The sequence below is a fragment of the Euphorbia lathyris genome, chromosome 8, assembly GCF_963576675.1.
Source record: "Euphorbia lathyris chromosome 8, ddEupLath1.1, whole genome shotgun sequence".
In the NCBI taxonomy this organism is placed as follows: domain Eukaryota; kingdom Viridiplantae; phylum Streptophyta; class Magnoliopsida; order Malpighiales; family Euphorbiaceae; genus Euphorbia; species Euphorbia lathyris.
The window spans coordinates 61780591-61793874 of NC_088917.1; the positions used below are offsets into that span (position 1 = coordinate 61780591).

General features: G+C 36.4%; 1 protein-coding gene across 1 annotated transcript; it reads left to right on the plus strand.

Annotated features, from left to right (window-relative positions):
- The first annotated feature begins 3760 nt into the window (after positions 1-3760).
- LOC136202016 (cyclic nucleotide-gated ion channel 17-like) lies at positions 3761-12821 on the plus strand. The gene is made up of 7 exons (XM_065992458.1): positions 3761-4049; positions 4690-5257; positions 6195-6407; positions 6501-6802; positions 9220-9331; positions 11081-11317; positions 11848-12821. Exons 1-7 carry the CDS (start codon positions 4021-4023, stop codon positions 12559-12561), a joined length of 2175 nt encoding a protein of 724 aa, XP_065848530.1. The 5' UTR covers positions 3761-4020; the 3' UTR covers positions 12562-12821.
- The last annotated feature ends 463 nt before the right edge of the window (positions 12822-13284 follow it).

The window sequence follows — 13284 nt, forward strand, 5'->3', positions numbered from 1 at the left end:
CTTGATTTTCCAACCACAAACAACCAAGCAGAGTATGAGGCCCTGATCGCGGCCCTCTGACTAGCTAAGACAATGGTAACAAGGTGTAACTGACCTTCGAGAGAAAAGCAAGAGACGAAACGACCAGAAAAGAGCTCTCCCAAACAGCACGAGAAGCGCCAAACAACCGGACACCCCAAACTTACAGACGGTCGAACTCCACGGCACGGCGGCCCAATTGACACAGAGATGGGATTCCAGTTATGAGAGACAAATCACCAAGTAAAATTGCAGAAAGAAGATGAGAAGCAATCATTCCACCAATATTTATACTAGGGCAAAAAGTAAAGGAGCCGGCAAAGCACTCCCTCCAAGACGTCTGGCGGCGCGTGCAAGAAGGAGTAAATGTTGCATTTAATGCTACAACAGTAGCCCTTAAAGCACAAGCGTGGAAATTGAGGTATCTCTTCAAATTCAAAACGGAACACTTTGCGCTGCCTCCTTTTCCCTAGTCGATCACGTTGATTTATGGTACTCCCTCTGCCACTCGCATAAAATGCTCGAAGTACCTGTTCGCGGGGGGGACTACTTGATTCGGAATATCTCAAGGCCCAAACAGGCCCAAGCAGGCCCATTAAGACATCTCAGCTCACTATAAATACCCCCAACAGAGGGAAGAAAGGGGCATTCTCACTCACTACAAAATCGGGTAACCCCTAAGCTCTTTGAATATTTCCTTTAGTAGTCTTCTCGAACGTCTAACTGTCTTGATCGTTGGAGTGTTCACAGGGACCGCTCCCCGCATAGAGACGAGAATGAAGAACCACGAGGATCCTCGAAGGCAGCCCGGATCACTGTAGGACATTCCCTAATTATGTAGTATATAAGAATGATATTCTATCATTTTTAGATGGGTTTCATGCTATAACCAAATATTTATTGCATTAGATGTCCAGGGTCATTGGGTACTTTTGAGTGGCTGGTCATGCCTTTCGGTCTTAAAATTGCTGGAGCAACCTACTAGTGGGCCATGAATGCAATCTTTCATGACATGTTAGAGAAGTTTATGGAGGTGTATATTTATGATATTGTTGTGAACTCTAAGAGAGACCGATAGAGAGAGAGAGAGAGAGAGAGAGAGAGAGAGAGATCATATTGAACATTTAAGGAAGGGCTTTCTTATGATGAGAGAGCACAAACTAAAGATGAACCCTTTAAAATGTGTATTTGGAGTTCGAGCTGGAAACTTTCTTGGGTTTTTGGTTCATAAGAGAGGGGTAGGGGTAGATAAGAATAAATCCAAAGTTGTACTTGAGGCAAAGCCACCTAGTAATAATAAAAAGCTACAAAGATTTCTTGGGTTGATTAACTACTTGAGGAGATTTATTGCCAATTTAGCCGGAAAGTCATAAGTGTTCTCTGAGTTATTATCTTTGAAAGAGGGAAGAAGAATACAGATGGGAGGAGAAACACTGGGAGGCTTTTAAGAAAGTAAATGAGTACCTGACTCATCTACTAGTGTTAGTTCCACCAATAAAGGGGATGTCATTGAAGTTTTACTTGTCTACCATATAATCCGCCATTGGTTGTTTACTTAACCAAAATAACCAGACGTGTTATAAACAAGTTGTATATTACTTGAGTAAATGCTTGACTGAGATGGAAAAGAGATATTCAGCCATTAAGAAATATTGTACTTTGCTTGTACTAAACTGAGGCATCATCTTATACGGTCACGAGTTTTTGTGATTTCACAGCCAAATATATTGAAGTCAATGCTTATCCAACCTCTTATCACCAGAAGTATTGGAAAAATGAGCACTTACTTTGGCGGAGTTCACTTTGGTGAGCATGCCTCAAAACGCGATGAAAGGGAAAGCTTTGGGAGATTTCTTGGTGGAGCATTCTTCCACCATGGAGAAAGAAGTTGAATTAGAGCTTCCTATTTGTAGGGTCAACATAGTCCCTTAGACTATGAAGTTTGATGGCTCAAGTATAGAAAAAGCAACATGGGCAGTTGTTGTAATTATTTCTCCCTGCAACACAAAACAACTTTGTATTTAAAACTTGATTTTGATTATACCAATAATCAAGCCAAGTACAAGACTTTAATTATTGGTTTTGAGATATTGAAAGACTTAGATGCTAAAGAGCTTGTAGCGATGGGAGATTCTCAGTTGGTGTTAAAGCAATTAAGTGGAGAATTCAAATGTACCACTATATCATTGGCACCTTATTATACCATAGCAAGCTAATTGGCAGATGAATTTAAAGAGCTTTTTATGGTGCACTTACAAAGAGAAGTCAATTGGGAAGCTAATGTAATGGCCAAGTTGCATCCGACTTACGAATTTAAGAGGAGTTGACCCATAGATTGGTGCTAGTTCAGAAAAAAGGTCATCCTCTAATTCTTGAGCAAGGAATGCAAATGGATAGTTTCAAGATTGATGCAAATTTGATTAATGACTAGAGAGGATCATTGACGAGATATCCAAGAAATCCCTCCCAAAAAGTCTCTTTTGCAACAAGATTGGGAGCACACCTTGACATGCTGATGAAAGATGATATGTACAGAAAATGAGAGGATGGATTGTTGTTGAGGTGCATTGGAACGCCAAAATCATTAAAAGTAATGATCCAAGTATATAAAGGAGTTTGTGGTAAAAAAAGTGGAATCAATATGAGGTGGTTGCTGAGGAGACATATGTACTTTTGGCCTTCTATCTTGAAGTATTGTATTAGTTATGCAAAAGGCTGCAAGCAATGATATGCACCTAATGGTCAAGCATTGGCCATTTTGTGGTTGGGAAATTGACTTCATAGGAAAGATTCACCCTGCTTCCTCAAAGGGTCATTCTTTTATAATAATCGCCACTAACTATTTTATAATATGGATGGAGGCAATTCTTATAAAGAGAGTGGAGTCAGAAGATGTCGTCGAATTTATCAAGGGACACATCATACATATATTTTAATCCCAAATCAACAAAGAGGTTTCTTCTCTAGCTAAACTAGAAGGAGTTAATCTCGGATTTCAAAGACTAAATCTGTAGGAAATCATAAATCCCCCATTGTTGAAAATCTGAAACCTTAACACAAACTTCAAAGAAGAAGATATAATTTTGATTGATTAAAAGATGAATATCCTTACAATTAAGAGGCTTTATATAGCTCTCCAAATTAACATGTAAAAGACCAAAAGCCATGGATAGTTATAAATAATAGAGAGTGAGAGGGGTAGAATGAGAAGTGAGAACACAAATGATATTTTGGTTATTAACCCTAAATGGCAAAACAGTAAATACATGAGTGACAAAAACAGTAATTTCCAGAATGACAGGATGGTCTCGAGATTCTTTTTAGGTGAAGGAAACACTCCACACGACGTGTGAGTTAACCACATGGTGTGTGGGTCAGTCCACACTGCGTGCGGCTCACTCCACACGACGTGCGGCTGGACTTCTGCTTTCCGTGCGCGAATTCGTCGTGCCAACTTTCCTCGGGCCAGATACTACTCCACATGGTGTGTGGAAGGGTTGGCACGCCGCATGGGGGCTGTTTTGTTCATTTTCCTCAGGTGCTCGACCATGCTTTGTTCCTCTTCCGACTCTCCTCATCCGGAATCCAACCCTTGAAGGATATGGCCCGCATCAAATTTAATATCCCAATTGTCTTCCTTAATGTGGCCCGCATCAAATTTAATATCCCAATTGTCTTCCTTAATGTGAAGTTGAACTTGTATAAATTGTGTGTGTCGTTTTATTCATGGATCGCTTAAAAGAAAAAGTTAAGGTCAAAAAAAGAAAAAAAAGGTTGACTTGTATTTCTTGTTTGGTCGAAGAAATATATCTTTATTTCAAGTTTTCAACAAATGAATCGCAAAAGTAATTCTCTTCTCTCTCCCTCTGCCTCAGCTCTCAAATCTGTTGCTCTCAAACACTAACTAAGCTCAGATTCAAACAGCATACAGTGAGCTATTTTGGGTTCCTGCTATGGCTTTTAGTTAGATCAGATATATACCTTTGCTCCTTCCTCTGGGTAATGGAGTTGAAGAAGGATAAACTTGTAAAGTAAGTATTTCGTTTGCTTCTTTTTGCTGTACCTGTAGTATCTGATTTTGTTTTCGGAGCTTTCTTATTTTCCCTTATGGAGTGAATTTCACTTTCGTTTTCTTGTTCGAATGCTTTTTTTGGCTGCTAGTAAACTAATTTTCTGCTCAATTGGCGGTTACTGAGAACTCTGGAGTGGTTGTTTTGCCCGGTTTGGTTTGTTTTGGAAACTTAATGACATGAACTTTGGAATTTTGTGTTTGATGTTTAAGGTTTATTTATCTATTTTTTTTAAATATATTTCGTAATAATTGCAACAGAAGATACTCTTGAGTAATCGCCGATTGTTGAGAAGTGAGAGTAAAATTCGAATTTCTTGCAAAAAGCATTCTCTGGTTGGGTTTTTAAAGAAGTTTCATTCTTATAAACTTCAGAATTTTCGTGTTTGTTTGTTGGGAAATCTTATACACTACCATTTTGAGCCCTCTTCGTTCAATAATTTGGGGGCCAATAAGAAGGTACACTTTCGTATGATAAGTTATCATTAGCTCTTTGTGTTTTTGGAACATGATTTCATGAAGTTTTTCTTTTTTTTTTTTGGAAAGAATTTTTAATCAGTAGCAGGGATTTTCTCCTAATTAGTGGTCTTGACTATTTATAGGTTTTACTCTGGTGGAAAAAAATATCTTGAAACCTCATGGGGAAAAAATGACCAAGTTTTCCCAGAAAAGTCATCTTCTGTTGACAAAGCTTCATCTGCATTGTTGAAAGTGGATAATGGGATGATGAATGGTAGAAATAGACTCCCGGAGACTTCCAAGGTTGCGAGGTCGAAGGTTTTTCCGGAGGAACATAAACCATGGTATCGTAAGATGCTTGATCCGGGAAGTGATATTGTGCTGCGTTGGAATAGGATTTTCCTTATATCATGTTTGCTGGCACTTTTCATTGATCCGTTGTACTTCTACTTGCCCACTGTTTCAAGGACTGGAGAATCTTCATGTGTGAATAATGACTTCAATTTGAGAATAGTTGTAACATTCTTTCGGACTATTGCAGATCTCTTTTATTTTTTGCACATGATTATAAAGTTTAGGACTGCTTACATTGCTCCAAACACTCGTGTCTTCGGGAGGGGAGAACTTGTCATGGATTCGAAGAAGATTGCACGTAGATATATTAGATCTGACTTCTTTGTTGACCTTGTTGCCACTTTGCCTCTCCCTCAGGTATTATGCTTACTATAGTCATTGTTGATGCTTTAGAGTTTAAGCCTGTTTTGTATACCAGTATAGTTTCAATTTGCTTGATGGACAAAGTAAAACATGTAGTTAATTTGGAGTCATTTATCTGTCTCTGAAAGCTGGTTGATCTTTTTAACACTTACGCTGCGATTCAGCTACAATGTTCAACTTTAATAATATGTACTTTCCTTCCTTATACGAAAAGGCAAAGCGTAGAAGTCCTTGCAGCCTCTGGTATTTGCCCTTGTGAACTCTAGAGATTACAATATTGGGTCCAAAATCCTAGCCTCCTTAAACCCAACCTCTTTCTATCTTTTGCTTCCCATTCTGGAATTTAGCAAAGTACAAGCTCTCTTTTGTATACCTCAAATATAATCTGGATGCTAAGAACCTGGAAATGCTAATACAATGCTTAAGATAAACCTGTGTTATTTCCCTAAGTTTCATAAACTTGTACTCAGTTTCATAAGAGTTAATGTCTTCATCCTCTACTTGGGTCTCTATTTTGAAGCATTAGTTAATTTTCATATGATTGAATTTAAACAATGCCAAAAAAGACAAAAAGGAAAAGGAAAAAGGGTTGACTATTGAGTTATTAAGTAGAGGTACCAGATATACAAGTTTTAGGGTGATATTACAAGAAGGCTGGTGTTTACATATTTGCTTGCTTGGTTTGGCTATCTATGTGGTGTATGAAAATGTTGGAAAGGGATATTTTTACGTGTAGAATCCAACTATTTCCTGTGCTTTCCCAGTGAAAATGTTTAAGATAACTAGATTGATTACCGGATAGACAAATCATTTAACTTCAGCGTGCTACTTTTGTTGGTAATCTTGATATGCTCTTATTTCTTGAATTAGTTTCACAACTTTTCTCAATCAAAAGTGAAATTTTAAGTTATTGAATTGAAATTTTGGGCAGATAGTCATCTGGTTCATCATTCCATTTTCAAGAAGTCGTCAAACTGATTTCAAGAACAATGCACTTGCATTAATTGTTCTGGTGCAGTATATCCCTAGATTATATCTAATTTTTCCTTTAAGTTCGGAAATTATCAAAGCAACTGGAGTAGTCACAAGGACAGCGTGGGCAGGGGCTGTCTATAATTTGATCCTTTACATGTTAGCAAGCCATGTAAGTATTGGATTTATCAATTAAATGTTATGCAGTTGCTTAGCTGCTCAGTTTTTCCAGTCTGATGATTTGTTTTTGCTCCAATAATTCTAGGTTTTAGGAGCAGCATGGTATTTGCTGTCTGTTGAAAGATATACATCTTGCTGGAAATCAGGTTGTAGACACGAAACAAGCTCTATCAAATGTGTCCCGACTTATCTAGATTGTGATACTTTTGACTATGATAAACGCAAAGCCTGGGCAAATTCTACAAATGTGTTCAGCAATTGTGATCCAAACAATAATATCACTTTCGATTATGGTATATTTAAGAACGCACTGGTGAAAAATGTCATCTCGTCTAACTTTGCTGTGAAGTATTTCTACTGTTTATGGTGGGGCTTACAGCAATTAAGGTATCTTTCATCGCTTCTATGAATCAGGAATTATTTGCTATACCTTAATGGTCTCGCTATGCTTTAAATTACCAAGCTAAAACCATTAGAAAACCCTTGAACCATGTGCTCTTTTTTTGATTGAGTTCTGAAACTGAAGGTGTATTCTAGTAAAACCCTGAACTCCTCAATTTGTTTTTATGGGGGTATCAGCTTATTAGACATTCACTAAAGAAGCTGCTTTAAATTAAAAATAACGATTAGCAGTATTTAATGGTTCTAGGTTTTCAACTTAATGTTCTTAAGAAACATTTGGCAAGATTATCTGCTATAGTGCTATTAGTACATGATCTTAATTGTTATAATGTAAAAGTAAAATTTAGTATCAGCCTGATGGATAACATTGTTTCTTTTTTGGCTGAGTAAGGCAGTATATCTGAGAGTAACCTGGATTAATATGGAATGGAATGACTCTAGAAGATTTTTGTCATAGATAGGTTGTCAGTTTGGTTAATGATTTTTACGTTGAATTTGGATATGTATGAACAATTGAAGGGAAAATTTTCTCTATGGAAAACAATCATATGGGGAAAGTGTTAGTTGTAAGTTTTTAAAAATTTGCTATTATGCAGAAAAATCTTTCTATATCTCTAATCCAAATGGGTTGTAGTCCTACAAGACATTCTGTACCAATCCGAAGTCCAATTTCCAGCAGTATCATCTGCTTTTTGGTCTCACCGGGGCAGAGTCAGTCAAAAAGTTACACCCTGAGCTACTGATGAAAATATATCACGCAAATGAACAATTGGTTGAGTTGAAACTCAACTAATCGATGGATGGATAACGATTAAAAATTAGAAAGCTGTAGTATGGATGGATAAGGATTTGTTAGGTCAGTTGCACCGACTTTAAGATGGTGTTGCATGTTTGCAATTTTGTGGAACCAAAATCAATTTGTTGATTTGTTTGCTGACTTAATCAAGGACTGTATCAGCAAGGTATGGCCTGCAATCATATTTACAGTAGAATTAGTATTAGCTTAAGAAAAACATGTTTAGACCTGGATTATTTGTGTGTTACTAATTGTTTCAAGCCATCTAAACTGGAAGACAAAGTAGTTCTCATTAGATTGTCTATGGCATCAGTTGGCAATATCTTAGCCTAATGTTGCATAAGCCTTTTCATCTAGTTTCTTTAGATGGTGATCTGTTTATATAAAAAAACAAAATCAATTTATCCAAAATGTACTTAAATGAAGTCATCAAATGCTCCTTGTTTGTTTTTGAATAATACACTTAAGTCACTAAGAAACATAGCATTGGAGAAAAAAAATTGTGAACCGGAAGCATCATGTTATTTAGGCTAAATAAAAAGGCATTCAGATACTATGCCATTTTCTGGGAAGAAATATGAGATATAAAGTTGAACGTTTCTTTGGTATTGCTTATTTTAGATGGATGTTAAATCGACTGACTTTTGAAGATTGCAGCAACTACATCATTTCATTGAATTTATATTCAATATCCACATGTTCTTCGGCAAATGGAAATAGTTATTTGTTATATTTTCTTGGACAAAACTATGCCTTGATAATATTGTGATTGGTTTATATTTACTTAAAGTTCCATGCAGTAATGTCTCAACTGTAGCTTCTTTTCTGTTTCTTTAGTTCCCAACTTTTTCTGTAGAAATGTTCTAACGTGTTACTTCTCGCTTCATTTACAATTCTCTTTACTTAGCTTTCTCCTTTTTCCTTATAGTTTTTGTACGCACTGGTAACTTTACATTTAGAGGACTTCTTCTTATACTACTTTTTTCTTTTATCACTCTTTGTACCTCATTGCTCCACCAACATGTCTTATTTCTCTCGTACCTTTCCCTTTAGACTGTCCTGACACATTTTCTGCAACTCCCTTAGTGACAACAATTTCATTCCACATATCATTTACATTACTATCCACCTCCATGGTGCCTTCTTTAAGTAACCAAGTTTGTAAAGCCATCTGTTTATCTTCTTTCAGTCCAACCATCGAGCTCTATTTCTCTTATATATATACTTTACATTTTTCTAATGTCCGGCAATCTATCTTTCACGGAAACGGAAATGCAAACTGAAATGGAAACGGATACGGGGGAACGTTATTTTTAAGAAAATTTAGATAGGAAACGGTAATGGAAACGCAAACGGACACGGAACGTGGAAACGCTAATGAAGAGAGTTTCCGTGCAATATAGCTGGCAATCATTGGCAAACTATTTCCAATTAGCATTGAATATATCACAATGTTTGTCATGGGTGCTTAGCACATAGCACACCATACCATATGATGCAGTATTTGTTCTGCATTTTGCACTTTTAACATTTTGAAGAAAGGACTAAATATGCCATCTAAGTGTAGTTATTGAAAGTTCATGTCTTCATCTTATTTTCATTTCAGCTCATATGGGCAGAATCTGTCAACTAGCACATTCATTGGGGAGACATCATTTGCTATACTCATTGCCATCTTGGGTCTTATTCTATTTGCCCACTTGATTGGCAATATGCAGGTACCAGAAAACACTTTATCCTTGAGTCTCACAGTTATATTGTTTGTTACCTTTAATCGTTGTCACCCAATTTTTTTTTTCTAAAAAATGATTTCATGAGAGCTTCACTGTTGTGCGTTTTATTGCACATGTTTATTGGTTTCCTATGCATTGTTCTTCTACCTAAATATGGGTTAAATGCACCAATGGTAACTGAATTTTGGGGTTTGTCTCGAAATGGTCACTGAACTTCAATTTGTCTCAATAAAGTCATCCAACTTTAGTTTTTGTTTTAATAAAGTCACTCCGGTGACTTCAGATGAAAAGAACTACTGGGTTCGTGACGTGGTGTCCATGTTAGAAATATGCCAACTAGATTAAAGCTTATAATATCAAAAGAAATAGGGTAATAATTTATTAGTCCCTACCTTTTTACGTAACACACTGTTTTCTATTTTGAAAAACACATTACAAGGTCCCTATGTTTTGTCAATATTAATCCTTTGGTCCTTTTGTCTATTTTTTTTTTAACCGAACATATCTTAGCTTTGAGGACAGCCATAGTACAATAGGAAATGACCATGTTAACTGTTATTTTCTGTCTGTCTGTTTATGGCAAATATAACGGTTAAAAATCTAGAAAAAAAGATAGAAGGACCAAAGGGTTAATATTGACAAAAGATAGGGACCTTATAATGTGTTTTTCAAAATAGGGAGACTAAACAACGTGTTAGGTAAAAAGTGGAGGATTAATAAATTATTTACCCAAAGAAATAATATAACTACACAATTTATCTGTGATGAAATTTCAGAGACGCCAAATCCTTGTGTATTGCATCCATGATCAACAGAAGTTTGCTGATTGGATTAAATTGGGACTGGAATTTGCAAAACAATCACAGCAGTTAACACCAAAACAAACATAGTAGTCAAATCTGAAGACAAATAATCGAACACATTAAAATATAGTTAATCTAAGAGCGATTCTGGTAGTCCTTTTTGTGTGATGTCACTGGAGTGACTTTATTGAAACAAAAGCCAAAGTTGGATGACTTTATTGAGACAAATTGAAGTTCAGTGAACATTTTGACACAAACCCCAAAGTTCAGTGACCAGCAGTGCATTTAACCCACCTAAATATGTGTCAATGTGTTCCACATGAAAAAACATTCTGCATATAATCTCCAACTATGACAAAGTAGGTTGAAAAGTATGCTTTGTATGAAGTTCATTGGGTTAGCTAGCTTCTTTTTTGCCTTTTGCCTTTTGTATGTATGAAAAACATGTTTCTGTCTTCCCCCTTTTTGTCATTCTGTTTTTTCTTCATTATTTAGAAAAATTGATGCTCAGAAACTATAAACCATTTCATCCAGATGTTCCATATGGATGATCCAGTTTTTCGTTTATACTCATTATTTTGTGCTACAATATTCTGATGCTGCTTCTTTATTGACCAGTTGTAGAAGGAAAATCTCAGTAAATGTAGTTGAGCCATGAAAATTTGAAATCATATATGTCACTTTAAATGGCCATTATACAACACTCCCTCTGGAAAACTAGAACGACTTATACTTAAGAAAGAGGTAGACGTCAGAAAGAGGTAGACGTCAAAAGTCTTTAGCTTGCGAACAATAACATGAGGTTCTTAGAGTGTATAAGCTCCAATAAACAGACTGTTTATAGATTCTTAGTTTAGGTTTTGCAGGACTATATGGTCTGCCTCTTAATTTAATCTACATTGACTTATAGAATATTTCTTTTATGATTTAGACATATCTTCAATCTCTCACTGTGAGACTCGAGGAGTGGAGACTAAAGCGAAGAGATACTGAGGAGTGGATGAGGCATCGGCAACTCCCTGAAGATCTGAGACAACGGGTTCGCAGCTTTGTTCAATACAAGTGGCTTGCAACACGAGGAGTCAATGAAGAATCTATTTTATTTGGTTTGCCTGCTGATCTTCGACGTGATATCAAGCGCCACTTATGCTTGGATCTTGTGAGACGTGTAAGTTACAAGTACATGTTCAATTTCTACAAGTCAAAGAATTGGATTGCATTATTTTTTGCTCATATTGGTTAAAATATTTGGCATTCAGCAAATATAGATAAGAATAGCATTTTGGGAATACTTTTGATATCTTGTTCGACTTTGTGGGCAATCTGATACTTTGATTCAAGCAAACATTTCTCCCTTCTATAGGTTAGTTTGATAGTCTCTCGTTTGTGTTCCTTGAAGTCCATCAGGCAGATGTCTACTATAGTTTTCTGGACTACTGTATTCGACTATGGGCTTCCGAAGCAAATTAATTAATTATGTATTCTTAGTGGCTTTGCTTTTACATCCAGGTGAAGTTTATATTTTCAATAACCACCATGATGTATTGAAGTAAATCGGATCCAATGGTTATGAAGCCAAGTGATAAAACAGGTGGAAAACAAAGCCGTCCTAGAAAGCACCTTATTATGATTGTGTGAATAATATGATCGAAAACGATGTCTTTTGATATCTGAAATTTTTGGTTCTCCCATTTGCAGGTCCCATTCTTCTCACAAATGGACGATCAGTTGCTTGATGCAATATGCGAGCGTTTGGTTTCTTCTTTAAGCACCGAATGGACATATATTGTTCGTGAAGGCGACCCTGTGACAGAAATGCTATTTATTATCAGAGGCAGACTGGAGAGCTCTACCACCAATGGAGGTCGCACCGGTTTCTTTAACTCCATTACATTGAAACCTGGAGATTTTTGCGGAGAGGAGCTACTGGCATGGGCCTTGCATCCGAAATCCTCCCTGAACTTGCCTTCCTCAACAAGAACAGTCAGAACTCTGAATGAAGTTGAAGCTTTCGCGTTGAGAGCTGAAGATCTAAAGTTCGTAGCTAACCAATTCCGACGCCTCCACAGCAAAAAGCTGCAGCATACATTTAGGTATCACTCCCATCATTGGAGGACATGGGCAGCTTGTTTCATACAGGCTGCATGGCGTCGTCACAAGAAAAGAATGATCGAGAGCAGTCTCACCATTTCCGAATCTTTCAGTTCCGACGATAAAGAAACAGGGCAAGAGGGAGGGGATCATTCTTCAGATGGTGCAGGTTCTTCTCAGCCAAAAGTAAATCTTGCAGTTACTCTGTTGGCTTCAAGATTTGCCGCCAACACGAGACGGGGGGCTCAAAAGATAAAAGATGTGGAGATGCCAAAACTACGGAAGCCTGACGAGCCTGACTTTGACGCTGATGATGACTAGTGGTTGAATTACAGTGGGTATGCAATCTCTTCAGCTAAAGCAGTTAGTTGAGAAACTCAGGATGTTAGACAAACCAAATAGCAATTTGAATATCCTTTGTAATTTCTTTCATAGTGTAAGAAGGTGGGAGTGGTTTTGTGGTATCCTGCCTTACCTATATTTTGTTTTGTATAATATTAGAGTATGTAAGGGGGGTAGAGATTGAATTTATTGTTCTCAACCATGACCAATTGCATATAAGAAGTCTATCAATTTGTTCATATTGAGTTTAGAATTTTACTTTTTTTTTTATATATATATCTACTAAAATTTAGGGCTTGTTTGGTTTAGCTGATATTGCTAGTTGTTTGCTGTTTTTGTTAGTCGTTTGTTATTAAGTGATTATTACTGTTTGGTAAAATTGTGTTGAGTTGTTGCTGTTAGTATCTAAAATGTGTAATAGAGATATATTTTAAATTAATTAATAAATAAATTATAAAAAAACAAATTTCAAATATAATTCATGCGTGATTCTAAGAATTGATGATATTAACTTTAATTCTATAGGTGTTTTTTTTTATTAGGAGAGAGAGTGCATGTTTAGCTAGAGTGCTCAAGGAAAATATGATAATGAAAAATCGGAAAATATAATTCCATGTGCGTCATTTTATTACTTATTTATAGCAGACCACAAACATACGATACGTAAAAAAAATATACTGTATTTTGTACGAGTTGGATAAA